Genomic DNA, 27,833 nt, shown 5'->3' on the forward strand with positions numbered 1-27,833 from the left:
CACACACAGCGAGTCGTGTTCAGCTGTATTCAGAGGTTTTATTGAGTTTCACACATTTTGAATCCGACCCACTCCCAAACATACAAAACACTTTTTACACGTTTACATTTCATCTGTCGCTAAAACCGACGACGCTAACAAAAAGAAGACGACGTGACACCAACATAACCCGACACCGTGCTCTTTACCCAGCAGCCACCAGGACAGCGAGGAAGTCCAGGAGGACCGACCAACAGCTCTGCAGCGCTACATCATGGCTCCATCACCTCAGATATAGTTATCAGGTTATAGCCGAGGTTTAATTGAAACCAGCTTCCTGCTCTGATGTCCAGAGTCAGCGCGCTTCTGCCCAAGACACATAATGAAGGTCCGGCCTGGCGTTACCGAGAGAATTTAACCTAATTCAGCTTTATAAACCTGATATAACAAAAGAAATTCTTACTATTTTTGAAAGCACAAAGAAATTCCCGAAATAAAAGATCCAGTGCAGTGTGAAGCTGTGCAGGAGGAGGGGAAAGAAAATCCCACATAACACCATTTACATTTAAAACGAACCATAATCCTTAATTTCAACTCTAATCTCAGATTATTTGCCGTGTCCATGCTCCAGATGCTGAGAAGATGGAGTTTAACAGCTGGCAGACTCAGTGCGGTCTGCAGTAACAGTCACTAATAAATACGACGAGCAAAAATAACGGAGTCAGGTCAACAGGAAGAGCTCCACAGCAGCAGCTTCAGAGGGTTAATGGTGTCACACCAAGGACACAAACCCCCCTCCACACTGACAATAACTGTCATTCCCACTGGTGCGCTGGCATGATACCAACAGTTTCCTGCATTGGTCACAATTCAAACGTGGTCAAGGCTCATGAGCGGGACTGTGAGGAGGATTTTATAATCAAACAGAACCAGATTGACAAAATGAACTAAAAACACCAAGGCTCTACTCACAAACCGCCGCGATGATGTGAGCACACCACGGATTGCTCAGCAGCAGAGAAAACCGCCATCACCATCCGACCGACAATGAGTTTGCCTGACTGATCCAACTGACACGAGCACGATCCGATCCAGCAACGTTTGCTTCGATCACGCTTGGTCACATGACTTCACAGTACATGAATATGTGGAGTTTAATGCTCAGGATTTTAGAGTTTCAGGGCAGCTACAAACCATCGAGTCACCTCCTCCGAGGGTAAGCGTACGTGCGGATGCAGTCTGCAGGTTTAACCTGAACCCGGTGGGTCGGGCTTCGTGTGGACAAGATGGAACAGCCTGTGTTAAAACTGGGCCTCGGCGGAGGAAATTCAGACAGAGTGAAAATGAATATTATTATTTAACAGTGACAGGACATCAGGTGTCTGCAGGTGAGATTCTGTGGATGACATCACGATCACATGAGTTTATTTAAATCTGCTCTCAACTCTGAGTGAAACCTTCTGACACGCTCACTGTGCAGCTACAGGTGTTTCCCCTCATCTTCCAGCTCATCTCAGACTTGAGCATCTCACCTGGACACCTGACAACAACTGCTCTGCAGCATCTGACTGTATATAAAAGATGGACAGAGAATTTAAACCTGCATTCTCTCCGCTGTTTTTTCTCTGCTAATTTTAGCATCACACCACAGCTTCTGTATCACGTGGTATAAGGCTCTGCTCTTGTCATTTGTTGAGCATTTGTTAAAAACCCAATTTAAGGTGTCACCAACTGCTGGGTGATAGCATGGTAGCCATCTTTTATATACAGTCTGTGATTTTAATGCATTAAAACGCAGTAGCCTGCATTAATTTAAAAAAAGGCAAATTATCTTGATTTATTTCCTGAGGCTCCAGGGCAGGAACAGGAACTCGACAGGAACTCACTTCCTGTTTCTGGTCATTTCCACCAGACTGGACCTGCAGAACCCACAATCATGACCCCAGTTCACACTGTGTATGCCCTCTGATAGGCTGACCCCTTCTCCTCTCCTCACAGTGCCTTGCTTAAAGGCAACAAGGAAATGACAGTTGGCATTAAGGCCTCAGACAGAAACAGGAAGTGAAGGCAGGGAGAGGAGAAGGAGGCGGAGCAGCGAGGTCTGTTAGCGTGGTGTCCCGCCCTCCCCGGGACTGATTGGGAAACTGTTTATTTGAGGTCCAGCACCATGCTGGCCGGGTTCTCTAGGTACTCCCTCCACAGGTTGGAGAAGCGACACATGGTGGCGCCGTCGATAATGCGGTGATCCGCTGACCAGCTGACCTTCATGATGTGAGCTGGGACCACCTGACCAGCAGCGTCGAACCTCGGCAGCACCTGGACAGACAGACAGGAAGTCAGCAAGTGTTAAAAAACAAACAGCTGCTCTGTAATGCCACATCCTCAGCAGCAGGTAACAGCGTAGCTGAATGGATAAACTCCTGAATTATGGTCCATGCACCATCTCCTGCGGTTTCACAGAAGAAAGAAGAACATCAGGTGGGTATCTGAGCATGCTCAGAGCCTGCCAGCTGATTGAACAGTCACCTGATAGTCAGACGGTCTGGTTTAACTTCCTGTTGTGATTCACGAAGAAACCACAAGCACACCTTAGTAAGTTTTCCTTCCTCTGAACAAAATAACAGTTTATTTTTCAGAGTGAGGAACAAAACCCTCCTCCGAAAGCCAGAGAACATCATTCTCCTGAAGACACTGATTTAAATAATTTATAAAATATTTATAAATATTTATATGAATTTATAAAATAAATTCATATTTAATATTTTACAAACCAGGTCAAATGTTTTATATTCTTGAAGATATTGAAATAGAACAGGTAATCAGAGTCAAGGTGAGGTACACTTTAGACCATCTTCTTGTTCTTTATTGCGATCCTTGATATCTTGTGCTATTCACCCTTTTTCCTCTCATAGTAAACTAAAACACACCTGAGTCTGTCTGTGCTGTGTGTTCGGTCTGACCACGGCTCACCTGGATCTTTCCTAGCGCGCCGATGGCGACCTCGGGTGGGAGGATCACGGGCTTGGCGTACGTGCCTCCGATCTGGTTAGAACACAGCAAGCAGAGTGAGGTCAGTGCAGCTTCTCTCAGCACTGTTGTGATATTTTGTGTCGCTGTTGTTTTCAGACTCACAGATCCAATGTTGGACAGCGTGAAAGTGCCCCCCATCAGGTCGGCAGTGCCCAGCTGACCCGATGCTCCGAGTACCTGCAGGCGGTTCAACTCAAGGGCAATCTCTAACACGCTGAGCAGCTGGACATTCTTCACGTTGGGAACCAGCAGACCCTGACTTGTGTCCATTGCCAGGCCGATGTTGTGGGACGCCTGAATCACATGAAACACTACCATCAGCACTAATGACGCCACTGAGCAGCCAGGGAAACAAAGCCAGCTCAGAGCGTGCTCTTACCTTGTAGGTGATGTTCTGGCAGTCCTCATCCACCGAGGCATTGAGGATCGGGAAGTGGTGGAGACCGAGGGAGGCAGCCTGAGCCAATGAGAGCACAGCATTAACTTCAATACCAAACATGGGATCGATCGGCAGCTCGTGCATGGCGCCTTAACCCCCAACCTTGATGAAGAAGGGCATGTAGCTCAGTCTGACACCACGACTCTCGGCGAGAGGTTTCAGCTCTGACCTCAAAGCCACCAGGCGACTCAGATCAACCTCGTCACAGTAACCGAAGTGAGGAATCTTCAGCGCCACAGTCATCGTCTTCACCATCGCTTTCTGGAAACCTGAAGAGCCAATCAGAATGTTTACAGAGAAAAGAGATGACATGCAAGGCTCGCAGTGAACAGCGCAACACTTGGGTGTGACAGCAATCTCTGACCTTTGAGGGGCTCCGTCACGTCCTTGCCAGTGAAGACAGGTTTAGGAGTAGCGGGTGGAGGTTTCACAGCCGCCTTAGTGCTCACAGGCTTGGCAGCAGCAGGAGCAGCAGCAGGGGCCGGGGGCGGAGTCTGGATCTCCTGGAAAGGTGTTGGAGGTAAGATGGCTCCTGTTTGCTTCGCCAGGAAGTTCAGGATGTCCTCCTTCAGGATCCGACCATCTTTGCCAGTCCCCACCACCTCACTGAGCTTTATCTGAGGGCAAAGCGACACCTCAACTGGGAACACAGTGGGAGAGACTGGGACAACCCGATGGGGACAAATAGGAATCACACTTACATTGTTCTCGATGGCGAGGCGTCTAACTGCAGGCGTGGCCTGCGTCTTGTGACCTTTGATCTCCTGGTGGGTGTGTTCTTCTTGAGCCATGGCGGGCGTCTCTACCACATCCTCCTCCTGGATCACCTCTGAAGGATAACAGCAGTGAGACTTTCAGCCGTGAACTTGGACGGGCAGACGAGCGAAGATCTGCTGATATCTCACCTGAGCCAGACTCTGTTTCGATATCCACCAGCGGTTTTCCCACAAAGGCCGTGGCATCTACATCGTAGTAGAGCTTTTTGATGACCCCATCATAGCGGCTGGTAATGGTGACCGATGCCTTGTCGCTCTGAACCTCACAGATGCTGTCAAACTGAGAAACTTTGTCTCCTTCCTTTACGTACCTGCCAGAGGAATCCAGTTTTATTTATGCACTTTTAAATCACACGAACTGAATATGCACAAGGACATATCTTGGTCAAAAATGACTCGAAGGTTCCTCACAGTGTTATTGGAGGCCATATTTCTAAGATTTTCTGTCCCAAGTACAATAACCTCAGTTTTATCTGAATTCAGAAAATTAGAGGTCATCCAGGGCTTTAGGTCTTCCTGACATTCCTGCAGTTTAACTAATTGGTGTGTGTTATCTGGCCTAATGGATAGATAAAGTTGTCAGTGTGTCATCTGCATAGCAGTGAAAATGGATGCTATGCCTTCTGATGATACTACCTAAGGGAAGCATGTATAATGTAAACAGAACTGGTCCTAACACTGAACCCTGTTGAACTCCATATTTAACTTTAGTGTGTGAAGAGGACTCTCTATTTACATGAACAAACTGGAGTGTAACGAGTTAACAAGCTATACTTCATCACAGGTTACAAGTTACAAGTAGTACATCCTAATCGCTTCATATGTTCACCTGTTTGTTCTTTTACAAACTCTGGGGTTTCAGGTTTGCTTCATTTTAAAAACAAAATAATACCAAAATTTTGTCATGACAATAAAAACGGGTGCTTGAGCTGTTGGACTCTTATTTTTTGGGGGGGTTCACGTACCACTCCTTGACGGTCACCTCCATGATTCCCTCACCGATGTCAGAGAGTTTGAACTGCACGATAGGTCCTTGATTCACTGCCGAACAAAACAAAACAGTGACATTATCAGAGAGGGACAAAACAATCTGCTGATGGAGGTCAGCGTACACCACCATGAGCGATCTGCCTCAATTCTCCCAGAGTCCATCACACAGCTGAAAACCCAGAACAGTTCACCATGATACAGATCTCCATGGCAATAGTAGAGAGATCAGAAGAGGCCAGGACTCAGGTGCTGCCGGTCTGGACTTACCCACAGCGACATGCAGCCTTCTGCAGCTGAACACCTGGAGCTTCCTGTCACACCTGAAGGTTATTGGCTGCAGAGTCCTGTCACATCTGAAGCTCTGCAGCTGGAAAGATCTGCAGCTCTGCTGACTCAGCTGATGGGAAAAGAGCAGATAACAGAGGTCACCTGGACCAGCCAACACACAGGTGCTTCAAAGCCACGCCCCCTGATATTCAGGGCCTGATGGTACTTCCTTCAGGTCCTAAATGTCAGACCAGCACCAGCACTCTGAAACTCAAACATGAAACTCCTTCAGGTTCTAATAAAGATGCATACAGGTGTTATTTTAAACAAGGTGGCGATGTAACCCTAACAGAGAAAAAATGCCAGGCAATAAACAAAACAACATGCCTCTGACACCGTGGCACCAGATCTATGTTTCCTCATCTGCATGAAAATGAGTAAACAGAGTGAGTTTACACTGATTTAGTCACTGAAAATAATGCTGAGCTTGACTTTGACACTTTCAGGAAGTGGGGGATGATGGGAAATGGCCTACAGGCTGTCACCTGCCGACAGAAACCCTGCTCAGGTGTTTTCTTATTACAGGCTTCCTCTGAATTTCTCGAAGCTGACTCACTCCCATGTCACTTCTCACTAAATAAGACAGGAAATTCGCTTTGAAAGTTATCCCCATCACTGGAGGACCACCTGTCAACCACGTCGTTTCCGTCGTTTGAAACCACATCTGCTCCTGACGTCTGGAACAAACACCTGTCCTGGTGGCAGCAGGTGAAGCAAGTTTCACCTGCAGGACAAACCCTGAAAATTACTGAGCTCAGATCTGAGTCAGAACCCGTACACAGCCGGTTCTGGTTCTGACCCATACCCTGACCCGGAAACAGCTCCTAACCGTCAGGAAGCAGTCGCAGTTGTTAGATGTTAGCCACAGCATGCTAGCTCAGAGGCTGTCTCATTCCATTAGGGTTAGCATCAGCTAGCCCATTGGCTAGCTATGCTAATGCACTGAGCTTGGTGACGTTGCGCACGCATGTCCGTTAGCATTAGCCGCAGGTCAGCATTAAGCGCTTACAGAGCCTTTGAGGAGAACACGAAGCTTGTATTTGCTCACCAGCAGCCGCCTGAACGCGCCGAGAGAGCCTCTGGTCACCGCTGCCATCTCTGTGCTCCGCCGGACGCCCCTCTCTGCAGCCAATCAGTGCGCAGCGCCGGCTCTCTTCTTCTGCTGCTTCCAGCAGGGCTCTCAGACGTCACACAGGTGTGATGGCGCCATGATCAGGAGAGCTAATGAACAACAAATTAATTTATCAATCCTTTTCTGGTTTTTACAGCCTTAGACGTTCCACAGTTTTTATCCATTATTAATAATAAAATGATCATGACATCGGCAAGCTGCCGTTTGTGCACCTGTCCAGATAAGGTAAGATAAGATAAGACTTTATTGATCCTGCGGCGGGGAAATTTGTGCATTACCACAGCTCAGGTACAGATAGTAGAAGAATACAAAGAGTATACCAGAATATAAAGACAAGAAATACAAAATAAATAAGATAATACAATATATACAATGGTAGATTGTACACGCACACTCAGAATGTGTTCTTGATAGGAGTTGTAGAAATATGCAAGAAATAAATTAAAAACTATTTTACTACTACTACTATTACTATGGCAGAGAAATCAGACAAACACTGGCTTAAAAGTACTTTAGTGATGTTAAGCCTTTTAAAAGAATTTTGTAAACAACACAGTATTACAACAGGTTTTAACAGAACTTCAAGTATAAAATTTTGCCCCAAAGTAGCAAAAAAATAGAATAAAAATAAAATTGTGCACAAGTAAAAGAATTAGTCCTTTTAAGTCCAAATGGTACCAGTGGGGCCCATGACAAACAGGTGTATTGCATTAGAGTCCATCCAATGAGGAGTGTGTGTGTGTGATTGTCTGTCCTACCGTACTACTTGTACAGTAGAGGATTGTAGTCCATCAATGTGCAAATGAGTGTGCGTGTATATGTATATCGTCTCCTAGGATCTTGGGTTGGCTCGCCATCCAGTGAACACTGGAACACTCTGGGTTCTGGAATCGCTGACCTGGTCTTTGGATTCGTCCCATACAAAAACCTGACCGCTGTCAAGTGGATGGTCAGCGTCTACGTGAAGCCACATCTCAGTAAACCTTCCGGTTTCGCTCTGCCCTCGATAACAAAGTTTTAGTCTGCCTGCTCAACTCTCAGCTTTCCATCAGCAGGTCCTTCTCTACTGGAAATTAATCTATAAATATAACTTTACTCCTCACAATACCCCTATATGGAACAACAGGTATATCCGTCTGTGTAGGAAATCTGCGTACATGGATGAATGGAGATCTAAAGGGATTTGGGCTGTAGCTCATTTTATGGACAAGAATGGGGTCTTATTAAAACATGAGACGTTTTGTGAGAAATTTGATGTAAGATGTACTGCTAAGAGATATAAATCCCTAATAAAAGCCATCCCAGTCCCTTTGAGATCAATGATAAATGAAGATATTGTGCACTCTAAAATTTCTCCTGGACTGAGACAGCTCTGCATAGCTGGAGTTGAATTTGGTGACAGCAGGTTTACAAACAAGGTGATCAGGAATATTTTGATAAATGAAATTTGCCCTAATCCGGTTAAAAGAAATTATATTCTTAAAGAATTTGAGACCATGGAGGTTAAGGCGATAAGAAGAAAGTATATCTCACTTCCTCTTTCCCCTAAAGTAAAAGAGGTTAACTTTAAAATCATAAATGAGGTTTATCCAACCAATGAATTCTTAAGACGGAAATTTAACTTAGATGTGAACGCCTGCACATTTTGTGAAAATGATATTGAAAGTCTAGATCACTTGTGAATCAGTGCACTCCTTCTGGATTGACATGTGGAGCTGGCTACAGTCCAGGAGAATTCAGTTACCACATTTGACGGTGACAGTAATAAAATTTGTAATACTTGCTGAGAATGCAGATTTTGACTTGTTGATTAGGACGTTTTTGTTACTGGAAAAAAATTTTATTCACAAATGCAGATATTTTAAAGCTAAACCATGTATAAACAGATGTCTGAATGACTTTAAACTCTGGGCCAAATCGCTGAAACTTGTCAATAACAAGAAAGCTCATAAACTTGTTGTATTATTTAACAAGTTTAATCTATGTTAAAAAAGAAACCTCCCTAATTAATGATCATGACTGCCCTTTTTTGTTCATATTGATTTTTGCCTTTAGTTTCAAATCCTTCAAAGACTGTTCTTTCTTTTTTGTTAACTCTTTTGGCTTTGTGTTTATTGTTTATTGTTTATTTTTTTCTTCCTCTTTTCTCGTTGTAACGCTCAACCGAGGATATTACATATTCGGATTAATGATGGTGCCTTGTATGTTATACTGTTGTTTATAAATAAAGTTCTAAAAAAAAAAAAAGTCTGCCTGCTCTGTTCGGCTGTAGAAACAAGCGACTGAAAACTTGGGAGGTGGTACTAAGGAGGGACAAGAGCTGCCAAGAGCTTCACCGATTGGCTGACACGCAAGAAGTGAAGTAAAACAATAGGCTCTCATCAGAGCTCATCAACCCTCGGAGAAACTTAACCCTTGTTTAACCAGAACAAATATATAAATCAGGTGGACATGATTAAACTAATGGGGTTCCTCCCTTCGTAAAGTGAGGGTGGAGACTGAAGTGAGACAGTATGCAGACAGCTGGCGATTGTGTGTGTGTGCTGAACTAGGACGTTGTACATGAGTGCAAAATCAATTAAAAAACCCAGTCTGTCGGGTCACGGTCCTTTACACAACGTAAAGTGAATAACAGAGTCAAATGTCAGCACATATTATCACATCATCTTTATTCTGCCTCGTCACAGACGTTATTAATATTAAAATACAAGCATTCATGAAATTTGTGGAGAAGCATCAGGCCGGTCTGAGTCCGTCTCAGCAGACAATGATATCGTCACAGAGCGTGCTCGTGTCCGGCTCGTCAGCACTGCTCGAACCCCGCCATCAGAGAGAGCGCCAGAGACTCCACTGCACAACAAGAGAGACAGACGTCATCAGCTCCTCTCTGCTCACAGCATACAACAACACACCGGACAGCTACGGTGGCCCAGAGGTGCCAAACACATATTTCACTAACTGGAAAGGTTTTCAATCATTCAATCCTGTGTGCTGACAGGATGACCAGCACAAACATCCTATTTCTCATTTATTACTTTCATATCCTGTTAAATTGACCTCGAAGGATCAGATTGCAGGAGACTTGTGGTTCCTGAGTCTGAGCTGATGCAGATGTCAATAACTGAAGGTTGGCTTTTGTTGGCCCTTGGAAGACTTTAACCGCACACGCCCGAGCCCTCGAAACGACATTTTCAGGCTGAAAATGTTGTGCGGATATCTCATTATGAAGTCGATCCCCTCTGAACTGCGGACACACTCTGTATGGAGGAAACACAGAGCGCTGCAGCTGGATCCCGACAGCCTCGTAGCGTTGACCGATTTTACATTTAAGCTTTTCCAAGTCGGATGTTCTGCACCTTTGGACCACCGTACACAATCACTGCGTATGACATTATTACCCAGACGACAGACTCACAGTGAGGGAAGGAGCCCCGGCACACCGCCTTATTGAGGATCGTCACAAGGAACATGTGGCAGTTTTTGAAATCAGATTCCATTTTATCGATGGACTCGATCCTGAAAGAGAAACAACATTTAGCTGCAGAGCTGGTGTGTCGTCTCTGTACCTGGATGCGCATAACTGTCACATCAACACCACTGAATAGACGCATCACTCTTACTTCCAGGCTCCAGCCTGCCATCTGTCCGAGAAGATGAGCACGAGATTCAGAACCTTCATTATCGCCTCCTTCACAAAACTGACCTGAGAAAAGACAACATGTAGAAACAGGTTGAGTCTGAGCAGGGAGCCAAAGTGAGATTCGGCCCACTGAAGGTTCTGGTCCCACCCACAGTACAGTGTTTTACAAGTTTTCCTGGAAACATAAAGAATCACTGTCTTATCAGATCCAATTTATTTACCTGCCCGCCATCACACACTACAGTGAGGTCAGTACAAGCAGCAGTGCTGATGGTGCAGCAGCATTTTTTGTACTAAAGCAGGAAAACTGAGAAACACCTCAAGCTGCTCATCGTGTTCGTAAACGAACGAACGCTTTTTCATCATCTCAAACAAACAGGAACCTTCTTTACAGCTGATTGCGTCAGCAGTCAGACTGGTGGTGACGGCACCATCATAAAAGTTCACCTTCTCCCTCAGCAGGCAACGGTCGTGAATCGTGGCCAGGTATCTGTAATGGATCTTGATGAGCTGGTCCAAGTCCTTGGCTTCCTGCACTTGGTGCTGAAACTCGAGTCCCGTGCTGTGCAGAATCTGACGAGACACAAAACAGATGAAGAGCCAGAGTTGGTCAAACTGAGAGTGCAGTGAGGACTCACCTCATCCTCACCGAGCCTGGTTCTGCAGGAGGTTTCTTCCTGTTAAAAGGGAATTTTCCCTTCTCACTGTCACAATTGGCATGGTCATAGGGGGTCATAGGATTGTTGGGTTTTTCTCTGTATATTTGATTGTAGGGTCTACCTTACAATATAAAGCACCTTGTGGTGACTGCTGTTGTAATTTGGTGCTGTGCAAATAAAAATTAAGTGAATTGAATGTCATGGGTGCACTTCCTGTTTGCAGGAGGTCAGTTTGGTGGCTTGCCTCACCCTCGTCATGATGTAGTTGTGAAGGCTGTTGACAAAGTGCATCAGTTTGACCCTGAGCAGACACATCCTGTGGATCTGCTGGTTCACGCGCTCTTTGACCTTGACCTCCTCGGCTGTGGCGCCCTCCAGCTTCTTAGTGACGTCTGTAAAACCTACGAGTAACAACCATTTATCAGAGAAATGACTGAAACGGGCTTATTTTCAGTTTTCAGCTTCACGTGGAGCTCGTACCACTGAATCGAAGCGTGTCCAGACTGTACTTGGCCCATTTGATCTGCAGCAGGAGGAGGAACACTTGGTTGTAGATCTTCTGACACTCAGAGCTGATCACAATGTCCACGGGCCAGGGAACCTGTGCAGACACGTACCAGGAAACGTCAGGTGGCGGATTGAACAACGCACCGACAGACACCAAAGCACAGACTGCAGTGTTCACCTTGTAGCTCAGCGTGAGGACTTCCAGGTTGTTCACAGGCTGTTTTTTCCTGGAAGCGTCGATGGGCTCCAGAAACACTGACAGCCTGGGAAACAGAGATGCCTGATCAAACTCATTCTAACATAAATAAGGAACTGTGTCACAGCAAATGTGCACTGTACCTGCTGCTGTCCTCCGGGTAGCGCTGTCCGACCGCCTCTTGCAGCTGCACGTTCAGAAACGACGGCTGCTGCCAGCTCTCCTTCTCCTGCACCTTGTCAAAGATGGCCGTGTAAAAATCATACATGGTGTCTCCAGCTTCCAGCAGGAAGTAGTTCCTCATCGCCTGAAGGTATTCCAGCAACCTGCAGACACGCCACAGAGCTCAGAAGCTTCCCTTTACCTGATTTTGGAAACAGGAAAAGCGTAGCTGAAGAGCCGTGCTTACCTGTAGTCTTTTGTCAGAGTCTTCATCAGGTTCCCACAGCACTCAATGTACCTCCTCTCAATGTGCGGGTAGAGACAGGAACGCAGTGTGAGCTCAAACGTCTGGCAGGTGACCGACTGGGACGAGCGGTCCACGCTGAAATCCCCTCCGGAGAAACACTCCTGGAAGTCGCTCTGCTCCAAGTACAGTCTGAGGAAGAGGAGGGCAGACAGAACGCACTCAGACTCGGGAATAAAGAAATCTCGCTCGTATCCGCGCAGAGCTCGGAGGAGTGGAAAACAGAAAATCTCACATCACAATTTGTTTGTCACGTTCAGAGCTAAAGACAAACTCTGAGCTCCGAGTTGTCCACTCTTCTAAGACGTGAACAGCTTACATTTCTGACAATCTGCATCTTTATCCTGCGATGAATCCCAGACTTTTTGTTGATCCTCGCTGGACATTTGCTCAGAGGCTTGTAGAAGAACTATGGCATTACCTGGCAAAATTGATGGCCAGCAGCGGGTCATGGACATCGTCAATCTCGAGGTGCCGCGCCATGATGGACTGCATCTTGATCAGACTCCTCCTTGTGGATTGCTGCTCCGTCATGCCATCCACCGGGGACTCCTCTCGGCTGCAGAGGCGCGACTGCACGGACTCCAGAAAAAGCGTGTGCAGACTCTTCCTCTCTGCGTCTGCAAGCAAACATCCAGGACAGACAGCCCAGGTTAGTGAGGTCAGCTCATCGGCAGAGGCATGGCACTCAACACAACCTGAAGACATCCGGGAGAGCAGAAGCATAGAAAACCCCATCTGTGGTTTGTGTTGACCCGGTCAATGCAGCGCCTTCCTTTACTGAAACAAACAGACAGAACGAAGCACTGACCTCTGGAGGCTCGCTGCGACTTCTCTGCCTCCTTGCAGTCCAGATTCTTGAGCAGCTGCATGGACTTCCCGGCCATGATAATCTGCTTGAGGACAGGTTTGAGGAAGGACACCATGGTGAGCTGTCTGCCCCCCGAGGCCTGATCCCCCCCGGAGCTCCCGCTGGCCGCGTCATTCAGCTTCTCCTCGCTGTCCACCGTCTCCGATACGCTGTACAGCGTGTAGGTGGCGTACCAGAAGTCCCTGTGATTCACGGGCACATCTTTGTTCCTGCAGCGGGAGAAAGAAACTCAGCCCACAAAACGCTGCTGAAGTCACATCACACGCACACACACGGTTTCTGCAGCGCACCTCTGGATGATGAATTCTCTGGCAGGGTCAAACAGATGGCCGTGAACGATCCACTCGTCTACGATCTCCAAATACGGCCGGACCGTCTCCGTCCACAGGGAGAACAACAACGCCACCTGGCAGACAGAGAGAGCAGATGCGTTTGTTTCCTTCCACTAAATTGCCCCCATGTCACAGTATCCCACGACGAGTGCTCACTGCCTGCTCCGATGCCTCGCCGACGCTGTCATACTCGATGATGGCCTTATAGAGGGTGTTGAGCAGGTGGGAAGCCCGCACAACGTTGGGGGTGGCGGGCGGCACTTCGGCGACACCCGTGCAAAAGACCCTGTGCAGCACTTTGATCTGAGCCAGGTGAGGGCTGAGCCGCTCCAGCACTGCAGACAGAGTCACTGTCTCATCTGCAAACAGACACGACGCAGATTGGGAATCAAACGAAGGCGGCCGGGCTCAGGATGACAGAACAAGAAAACCAGCACGAAAACAGGAAGCCTCAGTGATCCCTAAACAAGCTTGGACTTACCGTTGCATATGAGCTCCCTCTCGATCGTGGTAAGCTCCTCCTTGAAACTTGTGAAGTACTTGTTGAGTGCCCACACGAAGGCCTGGTAGGTCCTGAAGGGAGGCTCGGAGGCCTTCTTAGAGCCGTAGGTGGACGCGGTTCCCGGCGGGCCCGGCTCCGAGCTGTGGCCTGTCACCTCGTCGATGAACCTCTGCAGCCTGAACACAGCCTGACCATAGACGGCGATGTGCTCGAGGACAGAGCGCAGGCAGTTCTGCAGCACAGAGGAGAAAAACACTTTTCACTACAGCTCGCATTGCACGTGCTCAGTGACCTCCGTCAGATGTGAACTCACGCCGGTCAGATGAGTCACCACCACATTACTTCTGACTGACACCTTTCCGTCGTGCTGCTGGAATATGAAGTGTTTATTGACCCCAGAGAGAAGCCTGCCGGAAGAAACTCACACAGTCAGCAGGACCCTGAACCCACTCTCAACACAAACCTGATCTCAGCGTGTGGCGACCTGCAGGCGACTGTTGTCATCTCTTACCACAGCGTTTCTCGAATTACTTGCGTCTCTGTGACGAAGGCCTTCTCTTCTGGCAGGTACAGTGGGTCCGTGTTATACAGGTGCTGATCCCTGAGGGGACAAATGCAGCATCAGCACCAAATACTCTAATTTCAAACTATAGCTCCTCCCCCAACTGCACCCAGGCATCCCTCTCCCAGCTCTTCCCCTGGGGGGGCTTCCATGTCCAAATGTTCTCCCCACAGGTAGGACGCTGTATATTAATTTTTAACTATCATTGAGGATGAGCTCACCACACATTGAGGAGGTTGGAGTGCAGATGCAGGCTGTGGGGAAAACGAGGTGCGTGCGATGCCCAGTACGGGGTCACCAGATGCTGCTCCAGCCAGGCCCTAGCGTCAGGCTCCCCCACTGAGAGGAAACATGGGGAAAAGGTTCAGCGTGACAATAAAACACCCTCCATGTCCGAGTCGCTTACACTGCAGCGCATTCTGGGTAGTGACATCAACGTTTTCTGTTCAGCTTTTGTGACTGAACAGAAAACAAACCAGAAGCTCCTTCCTCTCATTTGGTGGAAACGTTGTAAAGACCTGCACCTTCTGCTGTGTGACTGCTTCGCACCTGTCCACGTGACTGGAACGGTTTTGTTGGCGTTGTCCTGGTCCTCCTGAGGCGTCCTGTCCAGCTGGATCCCAGAGTCCTCCCTGCTGATTGGCTGCTGACTGTCATCATCCTCGCTCTCCTCCTCAGACCACTCCTATGAAACAGGAAACACTGATGGGCACAGCTTACCTGTAATACGCCTGTAGGTACTGTGCTCAGTATAATACAAACCAGGACACTTCCTAAAATATATAAAAGCAGAATGCAATGATCTGCAAATCCCATAAACTCATATTTTATCCACAATAGAACACAGAAAACACAGTAAATACTCAAAATGAGACATGTTACTGCTTTGTGACAAATCTGAGCTCATGGGGAATTTGGCGACAGCGACACCCTAAAATATGGGACGGAGCAACAAAAGTGTGTGAAAGTCAGAGATGCTAAAGAGAATATCAAAGGTGAGCTGGCAGCAGGTCGGTCACGCGATCAGGTAGAAAAAGATCATCTCAGAGAGGCGGAGCTTCTCAGAGGTTCACCAACCTATTTAAGAATCACAGTCCACGCTGTGAACATCTCATCATCTACACAACTTGACATCATCAGCACACTCGGAGGATCTGAGTGTGCTCTCTGTGCGCAGGCTGATGACTGTAACCTTCAGCAGAAACACTGCTCTGTGATAAATCTGTGCACGGCTCAGGAATATTTCCATAAACCAGCGTCTGCGAGTAGCTCGGCGTGCCATCCACACATGCTGGTTACAGCTTCGTCATACTGACACGAAGGCACGTGTGACCATGATCGAGAAACGGCGCCGGCTCCTCTTTAAAATGGACCAAGGCAAAGCAGAAACTGATCTCAGGTCAGAATCATCAGCATGGCTTCAGAGGAGAAGAGTCTGGCCCACCTGCAGTTCAGACCTCTGACCGGCCGACAACATCTAGAGCGTTGTGAAACAGGATGAAACACAGCCGGGACTGCCGAGCAGCTGGAATCCTCAATCAGATCAGACCAGCTGCTGTCCTCAGTTCACAGACCATCACAGACTGATGTCAGAGAGGAAGCACAGACCTGTCCTACTTTACAGACGTGACGCTGCCGTCAGATTCAACACAAGTTCGCGTTTGATTCAAAACAGCCTTTTCTGTTCTACAGTGAAGAAAATGTGACTTTCTTTAGGTTTTTTTAGCGTCTGACTTTGTTGGAGCTTTTCTGGGTTTGTACTTGTGGGTCAGAAATGAGTTTTGTTTTTCTGCCTGTGAACACAGGTTAGTGATGATGTTAAAGTCATGTGACTGTGGTGTGGTGTTCATGTTGCACCACACCACAGTTGCACCAGATCACCCTGAGCAAAAACCCGCTGACACCGGGTTTTCGATCAGAGAATCAGAAACAGCTCTGCATTCATAAAGGTGGGCTCGGTGACTCACAGGTGTGTCTGGGTACGGCCCCATGTCTGCATCCTCGCCCTCCATCAGATATTTAGCCCAGTCAAACTTGTCCTCCGGTTCTGCAGACATAAGACTGAAAGATTAACATAAACTGTGTGATTTTTAGCCTTCAAGGCTAAGTGCTAAGGTTATCTGGAAACAAATCATTTGGCCTTTGACATGAAGTGAACTTATAATCACTGCACTGATGTTGTGCAGCGAAACACGGTGGGCAGATTTCCTGCTGCTGAAGCTTTCGCTCTGACTCTGAAACAGAAACATGGGCGCGACTGTGACGACGTCACTGGAATCTGTTCATCTGATCCTGGTGTCAAAGCATCATTAGCATCTGTAATGTGGGATTCACTAAAACAAAGCTTTGGTTTAAAAGGTTCTACTTTTAATGAGAGAGAAAAAACTGCTTTGGAAGAATATGTGAAAAACGTTCTGTTTGTACTGTTTGTGTTTCCAACTCCAACCTGAGAGAAGCAGAATTAATGAATTCAGAATGTGTTGACACGTTGGTCACAGATAAAGGGAAGAATGCGGTTCTCACCGGCCTCCTTCAGCCTGGGTCGCTCCGTGAAGTCTGTGTTTGAGGGGGATCCCGACAGGCAGAGCAGCAGTGACAGTATGCTGTAGTGTGCATCGGTCTGAGGAAACACAGATCACGTTTCACTGAGATATTCTCACATCATTGCAGTCATGTTTCAATGTTTGAGCCCGACACACCAGAAAACTGTGTGTGTAACATGTGATACTGACCCATTAGGGCTGCGTCATCTGTCAGAAAACTAGCGCACACTTTATTACTGTGCACTTTTCTCTTGCACTGCTGTGTCTGTATCGTTCTGTCTTTGTTTTGGTTTCTTGCACACTTTATGTAGTCTTGTGTTGATCGTCTGATATATGTAGCACCATGGTCTTGGAGGAATGCTGTCTCGCTTCACTGTGTACTGTACGACGACGCATGGTGGGAATGACAATAAAGCTACTTGACTTGAAAAGACTAATGTGACTGTTTATTGATTGCAAGTTTACACTTATTACCTTCATCCATCCAAAATCCCCTCTGACTTTCGTTCACAAGTTTCACGCTAGAATATGATGCAGCATGCCAGCATTGACTGGTGTCGCGCATGAGTATTGATCGCGTATCCGTCTGTGATAGAGCAGAAAACAGCTGTGCGCTACCTTTTCCCCATCTGTGTTCGGTAAAGGTGAGTTCAGGAATTCTTCAGTCAGTCTCATCCAGCTTTCTGCTTTCTGTAGGTCCGAGTGCACCACGAGCTTCTCGTAGATTCTGGAAAACAGGGCAGACTGTCACTATACCATAACGTTAGCTGGAGACGAAGAGCGGAGGATGACGATGGAGCTGCCAGGCAGGAGGAGAAGAAGAACTCAGGGGAGGTTGGTGGATGTAGCGAAGGGGGACAAGCAGAGGGGTGCAGTGACAGAGGAGGATTCTGGGACAGGAGGACATGCAGAGCCCTGAAGGAGAACATACACATGTTTAGTTTGCTCAGACTTCACTGTTTTGAAGGAGTCACTCACCCGCTGACACTGCGCTCCACTTTGTGGCTGTCTGTGTCCAGATATCGATGAAACCTGAGGAGACACGAGGCGGATGTTAGGACGCTGTGTGCAGCAGCCTGCTCCCCCGCACACCCGTAAAAACTCACTTAAAGTTGGACCAGGCGAATTTGAGCGCCAGCTGGAAGTTTTGGTCCTCCTCATCCTCGATCCCGCTGAGACACCTGATCAGCCGCTTCGTCTCTCTCTCACTCTCCTTTTCGAAGGTGCTCCAGTGCGCCATGTTGACGCTGTCAGCCGGGCTGCAGTCCCCGTGAACGGGCACAGATCGAAGCGGCCTGTCGGTCTGCTTCCAGCCCGCGGTTTCCACCCGCGAACAGGCTAACAGCGCCGGAGATGTCTTAAATGCGCCATTATAGACAAATGGCTGTCTCCTCCATTGATTCCTACAGGACCGCGCAGTGTTAGCCCCACCTCCATAACAAACAAGTAGCACTGAGCATGCGCAAAAACAAATCAAATAAGTTTCCGTTTTTATTTTTTACTGTTTTAAAGTAGTTAAACCTCGTTTCTCAGTCGGTACAAAAAATGACAAAAACTGAATATTCCACTTTCTGTGAATCTACGTAGGAAAATGGCGGTAATGCATCCGTATGAGCAGCAGAGGCCGCACAGGCACTAGTAAACAAAAAGCACTGAAATACGTTAAAGGACTAAAATGAGTACGTGAAGATGCTTCTAGACAACAAGTCCATGGTTTAGTTCTTGCAGTGACCCGGATAATGCTCGCACGGGTCAACGAGAGGACGCGCTATCTTCATATCGCCTGTTTACCAGGTGAGGAGCGCAGTCAAAAGCCCCCGTGGTGATGGTGATGATTCTCTGCAGATGCTCAGGTCATGCTCACATATGTACAATAGAAGATTTTACGAAAATAAAAGCCTGTAAATAACTTTTGATTTGACTGTATTTATTTCTCTATATTCGAATACTTACACATTCTTAACACTCTATGTTTCCAGAAGAAAAAGGTTCATAGCAGTTTTGTTCTACAGCTATAGACTCGCTAGCGCCCTCTGTGAACTCATGAGCTATGCTATTAGCTTAAAGCGCTCACAGAAGGCGGCGAGTGCGCTGAAACACTGGGGTTCCCATAATTCAGCGCGCTCACGGGCGGGTGCTTTTGGTGGACGCCTCTTTCCTTCGATGCTCTCTGTTGTCGGCGTCAACAAGTCCCGCCCCCACACTGCGCACTCATAACTCACAGAGACGGTGGACGACAGTAGTACCGGCGTGAGACAGCGGTGCTGGTGTTTCTACTCAGACGAAGCGGCAGGGGGCGTGGCTAACACTCCGTACAGCAGCGACCCTGCGCGGAGATGAAGAGGAGGCTAAACAAGAAGTACCTGCTGCTGATCCTGGCCTACACCGGACTGCTGCTGCTTCTGCCCTACGTGCTTGACTCTCGGGACCGGGCGACCCGGCCGGCGGCGCAGCTCCAGCCCCGCTGCCCGGAGCTGGAATTGCCGTGGGAGGACGCTGGGGGTCCCAACGGCAGCGAGCCGGCGACCGAGCCCGCCTCTAACCGCAGTCAGCCACGGATCCATGTCTACCTGCACGCCACCTGGAGGACCGGCTCCTCCTTCTTGGGCGAGCTGTTCAACCAGCACCCGGACGTGTTCTACCTGTATGAGCCCATGTGGCACATCTGGCAGGCGCTGTACCCTGGGGACGCGCAGAGCCTGCAGGGTGCCGTGCGCGACATGATGAGCGCACTCTTCCGCTGTGACTTCTCGGTGCTGCGGCTGTACGCGGGCGGGCAGAACGTGAGCAGCGCTTTCATCTTCGGCTGGAAGACCAACAAGGTGCTTTGCTCCGAACCGCTGTGCCGCGCGCACCGGCGCCACGAGGTGGGACTGGTGAAGGAGGAGCTGTGCGCGCAGTGTCCGCGAAGGGAGCTGCGCGAGCTGGAGCGCGAGTGCCGGAAGTACCCGGTGATGGTGATCAAAGGTGTGCGTGTGCTGGACCTGGGCACGCTCGTGCCGCTGATGCGGGACCCCAGTGTGAACCTGCGCGTCGTGCAGCTGTTCCGGGACCCGCGCGCCGTGCACAACTCGCGTCTGAAGTCGAAACACGCTCTGGTGAAGGAGAGCATCCAGGTGCTGCGCAGCCGCAGACAGAGCGACAGGTACAAGCGGTTGCTTGCGCCCGCGAACCGTGCGACGCGCGCGGAGAGCTACGTGTCGGGCGCCCTGGAGCTCATCTGTGACGGCTGGTTGCGCGACCTGCTGCTGCAGCTGCGCGCACCGCCCTGGCTGCGCAGCCGCTACCTGCGCCTGCGTTACGAGGACCTGGTGCTGAGGCCGGCCGAGCAGCTACGCAGGCTGCTCCGCTTCGCTGACCTGCCCGCGTCTGCCGCGCTCGAGAGCTTTGCGCTCAATATGACACGCGGGCACGGCTACTCTTCCGACAGACCATTCCTCATCTCCTCCCGCGACGCCAAGGAGGCTGTCCACGCCTGGAGGGAGCGGCTGAGCGTGGAGCAGATCAGTCAGGTGGAGGCGTCCTGTGGCGAGGTCATGAGGCAGCTGGGCTACCAGAAGACGCACGAGGAGGACACAGCGTCCTGACAGAGCTGTGGGCCGAGGTAAGCTGACAAGCGCCTGTTTATGTTGCTGATCTGAGACCTCTGACCTGACCTGCTTGGATCACAATACAGGTGAAACTAAGACTTTCATACATCACAGCCTCCAGTGATGACAGGGCATGTCACATGTCTTAACCCCAGACTGTCATGTAGCTGTTCTTCCTTCAGTTCGATTAAAAAAACAAAGGAAATGGTTTGTTTATCTCAGAGGAGATGATGCTCTGGCAAGAGCATCTTCCTGTTAATGACAGGAAGTGACACGAGTGAGGCGGGATGCAGTGAAATTTTATTTCTGACATAAAATGCAAACAAAAGGTAGTAGCAGATAGTAATGGTCATAATTGTGTCACCAAACAGCACAAAACCAACAAGAACATCATTTAGATTCAAAATTTAAATGGTAATATTCTATAAAAGCAGATGTTTGCAGGTGGTTTAGCTGTGTCACAGTTGCCGATGGAGCTTTCGCTCCAGCGTTGAGCCCAGCTTCGGGTCCGAGTCCTCTTCTGGTGAACAAAACGAGAGAAAAAAATAAACTGAACCAGACTCTAAGAAGTGACAGCCAGATTACCCCGTCGCCCGGATTGTTGTTGGAGGTGATGTGAACATGAGAGTCGATGAGGGCATGAATTTGTGTCTGTGGGTAAAACCTGTAAGTCTGTAACATCACCTGTACGCACTATAGTTCCAGGTTAAAGCCGCGTCAGTGACAGCGATACAATCCACAGCGCTTAACAAAACTCAATCAGGACTGCACTCACCTGTTCACAGTGTAGTGTCTAACAGCTGTTCCTGCATCAGGAAACACACCTACACAGACAGGATGTAACATGGTGACCTTATCAAGCTCACAGTAAGCAAAGAGGTCTGAGGCTGCTGGGTGTATGGGGCATATTTAAAGATTCAGGTGTGGTTGGAGACAGAGCATTGGGCTAAGAAAGGAAGCAGGTGTTAGAGGAAACTTACACTTGCCACTGATGGCATGAACCGTGCAGGAGGAAGTTCTCTTTCAGGTTGTCTGCGTGTTAATAGGAAGCAGCGGTGTGCGTGCAGAGCTGATGACGTTGTGTCCTCGGCTAGATGTGGAAACATTGTTTCCAATGTTTCCACATGTCACGACATCAAAACGCGACCACAAAGGTCAGAGGTCAGACTGTTTAAATGAAGGCTGGGTCGAGTCTGTGTGTGTCTCTGTCTGTGTGTGTCTCTGTCTGTGTGTGTGTGTCTGTGTGTTTCTAGGAATGTGTGTGTGTGTGTGTGTGTCTGTAGTTCATGTGAACAAACTCGGTGTGGATGTGTGCAGCGTGACTCCTGATTTGTGGGCTGTCAGCCTCCCTCAGATACAGGTACCACCTGTAGAGAACAGAAGCGCTGACGTTAGGTGTGTTGTGTAGTTCGTGTAGTGTGGTTGTTGGAGCGTGTGTGATGCTGTGATGTGTTAGTGTGTGTTTTCTGAAGCACAGGTAGGAAAACAAGCACTGCAGAACTCGATGGGAACATGGAGGAAGGCGATTTGGTGATTCCATCACAAAGACCTTATGGGTGCGGGAGTCAGGGATGTGCGGTTCTGTGGAAGAACTAAAGCGTGTTTCATGTTTCGATGGTGCTGATTGAATTAAACTTTAATCGTGTCGTTGATGGTTTACAGCAGTGTTTTGTGTAAGCGGCTGCACTTTGCTCTGATGGTCAGATAACGATCCCGGTCTGTTAATATGTCCCAGATTTAACTCAGTCAATCTGTAAAATAGCTTGTGTGGCTGAAGAAGGGCAGGAGACAGATGCTGTCCAGGGTAGCAAATGATTTGTTTAACATCACTGTGACCAAAAATATTTACAAAAATAAAGAAAAACTCAACTCCGAAGTTAACTTGGTAGAAATAAACATAACTGAACTTAAACCAACAAAATTTAATGTCAAGTGCACTCAGCTAAACTGACCTGGTCCTCTCCTTTTGAGCACCTGAGTTCTTCTACTTAAATACTCAAGCAATCTAAACAATATCCTCCTCCGGACTATTCCATTCAGTAGGTAAGATAAACATTACCATTCTCATAAACTCATGATGCTACTCTTTACTAGCAATAAAAGAGACTAAGGTGTAGCCAATACATGTTACATCAATATATCTCTCTCAAACAAACATAATCCTAAAATTGACTCTATTAAATTAAACCAGTTCTCCCCCCTCTTCACCTGTTCCCTTCCCGTGACGTCAGAAGCTAAACAGGAAGCTATAAATACAGGAAGTGAGGCAGCACTTCCTCCTTTTGCTCCTGGAACACCGGTAAGTCAGGTGAGTTCAAACCAAATAAACTAGACAAATTAACAGTTGAAATAAATAAAATGTTAACTTAACAAACTTGTCAATGTTGATTTAAACCAAGATGTTATATTACATAAACTGTAAAAGTGCAAAACATAAACAAACCCGGTATAGTAAATCTTTGCAAACTACAGAACAAACATATGGTATGGCAAAATCAAAGCAAGAATGTTAACTAAGAATAGCAAGCTTCAAATCTGGACAAATGGTGTTCTCACCCACTTTGTCATACAATCACAACATGTCAAAGACAGAGAGAGAAGTCCCCCCTCCCTTTAATGACCTGCTCCTCCATAGAGGCCTCTTTGTTCTGTCTCTGGCATTGCTGGCTCCTCTTATGAGGGGAGGAACTGCAGCGAGCCGTCAAGAAGGGCATCATTGTGTGAGACTGTACGTGACTGGGTAGAGCTCCAGGGCGACAGCGCGGCTGTCACTGCAGGCTCCCACAGACACGACCTTTAAGGGTGCTGTGAGAGCCACGCAGGCTACAGAAACGTCCCCACAATGCCTGCGCAGTGTTACGTCACAAAGTCTGAATGTTCCAAGAACGTCTGAGGAATGTTTGTCATTTAAACGTTAATGGTTAAACGTTCGCTCTGTTGATTAGATATTGACCTGAAGTTGGAATCATTTTATAAAACGTCCCCACAGTGTTATAGAAGAATGCTGAAAAAAAACAAACAAAACACTTTATGACCTTTGACCCCAACAACCTTCTTTATTAATCCTAATGTTCCACAATGTGTCTCTGTGTTTTTTCTCTTTTACCACCTACGCAAGAATCACCTGAAAGAGTATGGAGAGAGTTTACGGGTGAGAAGCAAAAAAGAGCCGTCAGGTGCTCCAAATAAACCTTAGACTCAAATGTTAGAAGAGGCTTTTCCCTGCAGCACGCCATGTAATAAATACTCTCAAAGAAAATAGAAGCCGTTACAACTTATATCTAAAAATATATCGTTTCATGCATCGGTCAAAACACTTCACACAAGTAAAGTTGCCCGAGATTCACAGAATTTACAGAAAATGCACTATTTTGTGATATTTATCGTTATCGGGATGAGAAATGTCCTATATCGAGATATAAGATTTTCATCATATTGCACAGCCCTATCTCTTCCCTGTCTTTCTCACCAGCAGATGACCGCCCCTCCCTGAGCCTGGTTCTGCCGGAGGTTTCTTCCTGTTAAAAGGGAGTTTTTCCTTCCCACTGTCACTAGTGTGCTTGCTCATAGGGGGTCTTGTGATTGTTGGAGTTTCTCTGTATTATATTAGGGTCTTTACCTTACAATATAAAGCGCCTGGACTGTTGTGATTTGTTAAAAAAAAAAAAAAGCAGGTTATTCGCTCACTGTTTTCACTGGAAACGCTTCATATAACATTGTTTTTATTCTAACAAACATCCTCAGAGTGATTCAGGCTAATTATTTAAGACTTAAACGTTCCTGTCTTCACAGATAGATCATCATCACTGGTTCTGTTTTCTCTGTTTTGGTGGATGTTTGACCCTGAATAAGATAATATGGATGGATGAACGAGTTTTGGTTCCTTTTTTCTTTTGTTCAGATTCGTCCCTCCGTCTTGTCCTCGTGTCTCTGGTTAAGTTTGTCTTGGTTACTTCCTTTTTGTTATCAGAGTATTTAGACCTTTCTCGTTCTCTCAGCTGCTTTAGTCTGCATGACAAATATTCTTGTGCAGGACACTGAACCTTCAGAGTGTGAACGTTAGAAAGCCTTAAGCATGGAAAAAGTGCTTGTGTGAATGTGTATGAAAGGGTGAATGAGGCATGTTGTATAAAGTGCTGTGAGTGCTCAAGTTGAGCAGTATGATTATGAAGCCATTAGTACCAGATCGACTGGCCACGGTTTTCAGGGTTTTAGTACCTGATACCAGGTACTAGAATGTGACAACAGGCTGCATGCCACCGATTGGCGGGTCAGTGGCATCATGAGAGCATCTTGTTCACAAAAAGTTTTTGAAACCCCATGACGAGGAAACTGCTACAGGAAAGGACGCCGTGTTCCCCGAGTGACAAACAGCCACTCATTATCGTTCTGTGGGAACAAAGCGCCTTCAGGGCTCCTAGTCTTGCTGACTGCAGCTCGCTCACAACTTCAGATTTATTTTTAATCCTCAGCTGATTTTTTTTTTTCTTCTTCCAGGGTCGTGGTGTTCAGTCTGAGGTCAGAAGGTGGTCTAACTAAACGAGCAGCTGGAATGTGTTCCTTGAGGAGTTCTCAGGCGTGACTCGAGGACTGTTTTCCTTCGGCCGAGCCGGGCTGATGAACTGGAGAAAATCTGAGCAAAAGAGCAGCCAATCACAGGCGGACAATTTGGAACAAGGAGGCGGCGGCTCATTTTTCCTGGTTTCTGTTGGACACCAGCCCTGCACGCCCCGGATGTTCCTCCTCAGGAGGTGACTGCCAAGATCAGAGCGCCGGCTTCGCTGTCACCTGTGTGACTCATCTGTCTGGCTTGCGACTCAGCGTGGCAGAGATCGCCAGTGTTTGTGGTACTCACTAATAGCACTAATGTAGAGCAGTGAAGAAGAACTGCAGTATTTTGGAGAGGCTACTCTCCTCTCTAACCCTCCCCCCGGCCTCTCAGGAATGTGCACTTCTCTGACAAAACACTCACATGGGTGTAAGATTCCTCCGTCCTCACACAGTTTAGGGTGCAGGGCCCTGTTGTTTTCTTCGAAAATGCTGTAAATGTTGTAACCCAAGCCTCCAGAAGGGCTTTAGTGTTTGAGATACCCCTCTCACCTCCAAACCTCCAGCAGCTTCTGTGCACAGACAGACATGGACCCAGGTCTGCAGCCCTGTAGCCAGCTCACGGAGCCAGACAGACAGAAAGCTGAATTTTTTTTTTGTGTATTTAAAAAGTTGATTCACTGTTACAGGATTCGTACAAACAGTTTGTTACGTGTGTACACTTGGATTTGGCCGTGGTTGGTTCAGCGACCAATGAGCTGTTGTAGCTCACAAGGTTAAATACTGTGGAGCAGAAGGGCAGGTGGGAGGTGGAGCACTTAAAGATTTGATAATGGAAGCTCACACAGCAGCACAGTCTGTGAGCAAAGTCCGCTTTATTTTCCTCAGCTAATGTCCTGCGTATGTCTTTGAAGACATGACTCGGTGGTAGGGGTATCTCAAAGTCTTGGGAGGTTGCCCCCACCTCCCATATGTGAGGCTCAGAGGTTGTTTCTGTACTTTTTGTTGGCACTGAAAGAAAAATAACTTCAAAGCGACTCAAAGAATAAAAAGCTGACACACTCCATAAAGAGCTTGTGTATGATTGTTAATGCTAAGCCACATTATCTGTAGGTTCATTTATCAGCACGTCAAAGTTCATTCATATTCATTTGTTTGGCTGTTCTGGTTGAACTGAATGGACACAAACTCATCTCCAGCTCCAAGTTTCTGTTCTCGGACTCTTACAGAGCACCTTAGCATAACTCACAAAATAATCCTTCTTTATCTGATACCAGGCCTCAGGTCACTCTCTGAAGCAAGCTCATTTAGCTCCTCCCAGTTTGAGGGCTTCCTGATTGAATGCCCATCACAAACAGAAGCATGAAATGAGCATATAAGGACGGGAATATTCGGTGTATCACAGTAGCACAAGGTACTGAAGCCGGAGAGAAGGGATTAGCTCTGTTAGCACGTGAGCTTCACATTACTGAGAAGATCCAAATCAATCCTGAAAGATTCAAATTATTTTGTTATTTTACTGCCACGATTACAACATAAGTGCAGGCGGTCTGTGTGATATGTGGGTGTTCCAACATGAACGTCCTGCTTGATTACCGCAACTCAGAATAAGCTGCATCACTCTGATGCACTCGGGTTAATAATACAACAGGACTCAATATGATCTCGTGAAATATTCAACTCATAAACTGGACAGGTCATCAGACTTTACACTTTGATCTCAAAGGAAGTGAATCTTTTTTTTTTTCTTTTTTTCTTTTTTTTTTGAGAGCATCGTGAAAACAGGTCAGCTGTGTTTTAATAACATCACATATCAGATAGTGTTTACACCTTTTTCATTTCCCTGACTGAATTTTTATTTTGAATGCCTGAAAATATCTGCGTGTTCAAAAATACACCAATCTCCTGCCTCCCAATCTGCTGACACACACACAGCCACAAACACGGAGTGCGAGTGGATTTGTAAACACCACAAAATGCGGCAGCACTGGGTGAGAACTTAAGATTTTATTGACATGCTGACATGCAGACCACAGTGGATGCAGACGGGCTGCAGAGCTGCTACTAAACACAACAGTTGCATACATTGACAGTTAGGCTACGCATCACATTTCTCACGTACTCCTGCCGACACGGGAAGGTCAGAGACGGTCTTGCTTGCTTCCCACGTCCTCGCAGAGAGTGTGCCGAACATGCCAACTGCCTTTAGGACTCGTGCAGAGCAGCACGCTCACAGTTTAGTGCGCTACCTTTCACATGACAGAGGGAACATGGCTCCCCCATGAGCTCACCTACACAGTCTCACACCAGCGTCAGTGACCCTCCCTGCAGAGCTCGGCTTACAGAAGCACACTCGTTTCCTGCTGTGCATCTGAAAGCCTCGTGCTAAGCTGGGAGCTGTGCTTTTCACACCTGCTCCTGCGCATGCACACACCAGCGCAGCAACCACAGCGGGGCCATGAGCGCAGTGAATTCTAAACAGCTGTGGTTCAGCTGTCTGAAAAAGTGACAGCCTGCAGCTTCCGGGCAGTGCACTTCCTTGCAGCGAAATGTTTGTCTTAGACTGAAAATATGCAAAATTCTGCAGCCGTCGTGCTGCCGTGCAATAAAATCATCACTGCAGTCAATAATGACTCAATCAGACCGCAGGAAACTCAGTGTGGTGTCCTGTGTGGAGCGCTAAAAGCTTTAATCTGGTGTGAAACAGTTCAGTGGAGCTGGGGAAGCTTCACAGCACGAATCTA

General features: G+C 47.5%; 3 protein-coding genes across 3 annotated transcripts; 1 reads left to right on the forward strand and 2 right to left on the reverse strand.

The window, feature by feature from the left end:
* Nucleotides 1-18: 18 nt before the first annotated feature.
* Nucleotides 19-6,707, reverse strand: dbt (dihydrolipoamide branched chain transacylase E2). Its single transcript, XM_086283313.1, has 11 exons — nt 6,590-6,707; nt 5,482-5,611; nt 5,190-5,265; nt 4,354-4,535; nt 4,150-4,277; nt 3,813-4,065; nt 3,551-3,717; nt 3,389-3,466; nt 3,112-3,303; nt 2,950-3,021; nt 19-2,295 (listed from the first exon to the last, which is right to left on the reverse strand). The coding sequence occupies exons 1-11, from the start codon at nt 6,635-6,637 to the stop codon at nt 2,128-2,130; spliced, it is 1,494 nt and encodes a 497-aa protein (XP_086139439.1). The 5' UTR covers nt 6,638-6,707; the 3' UTR covers nt 19-2,127.
* A 2,618-nt stretch (nt 6,708-9,325) lies between these two features.
* tubgcp5 (tubulin gamma complex component 5) lies at nt 9,326-20,180 on the reverse strand. The gene is made up of 24 exons (XM_086281857.1): nt 18,905-20,180; nt 18,058-18,354; nt 17,930-17,983; nt 17,570-17,678; nt 16,932-17,028; nt 16,376-16,455; nt 14,958-15,093; nt 14,630-14,747; nt 14,358-14,447; nt 14,160-14,253; nt 13,826-14,078; nt 13,501-13,703; nt 13,303-13,418; nt 12,953-13,221; nt 12,563-12,761; nt 12,085-12,273; nt 11,819-12,001; nt 11,658-11,742; nt 11,453-11,573; nt 11,222-11,373; nt 10,761-10,886; nt 10,294-10,376; nt 10,089-10,189; nt 9,326-9,523 (listed from the first exon to the last, which is right to left on the reverse strand). Exons 2-24 carry the CDS (start codon nt 18,189-18,191, stop codon nt 9,477-9,479), a joined length of 3,039 nt encoding a protein of 1,012 aa, XP_086137983.1. The 5' UTR covers nt 18,192-18,354; nt 18,905-20,180; the 3' UTR covers nt 9,326-9,476.
* chst7 (carbohydrate (N-acetylglucosamine 6-O) sulfotransferase 7) lies at nt 19,173-26,159 on the forward strand. The gene is made up of 2 exons (XM_086281858.1): nt 19,173-20,555; nt 25,039-26,159. The coding sequence occupies exon 1, from the start codon at nt 19,288-19,290 to the stop codon at nt 20,536-20,538; it is 1,251 nt and encodes a 416-aa protein (XP_086137984.1). The 5' UTR covers nt 19,173-19,287; the 3' UTR covers nt 20,539-20,555; nt 25,039-26,159.
* The last annotated feature ends 1,674 nt before the right edge of the window (nt 26,160-27,833 follow it).

This window comes from Aulonocara sp. 'chitande type north' Nkhata Bay, linkage group LG23 (assembly GCF_057382095.1).
Source record: "Aulonocara sp. 'chitande type north' Nkhata Bay isolate Kocher_YH1m ecotype deep benthic linkage group LG23, A_spYH_male_GT1.1, whole genome shotgun sequence".
NCBI classification, from domain to species: Eukaryota; Metazoa; Chordata; class Actinopteri; order Cichliformes; family Cichlidae; genus Aulonocara; species Aulonocara sp. 'chitande type north' Nkhata Bay.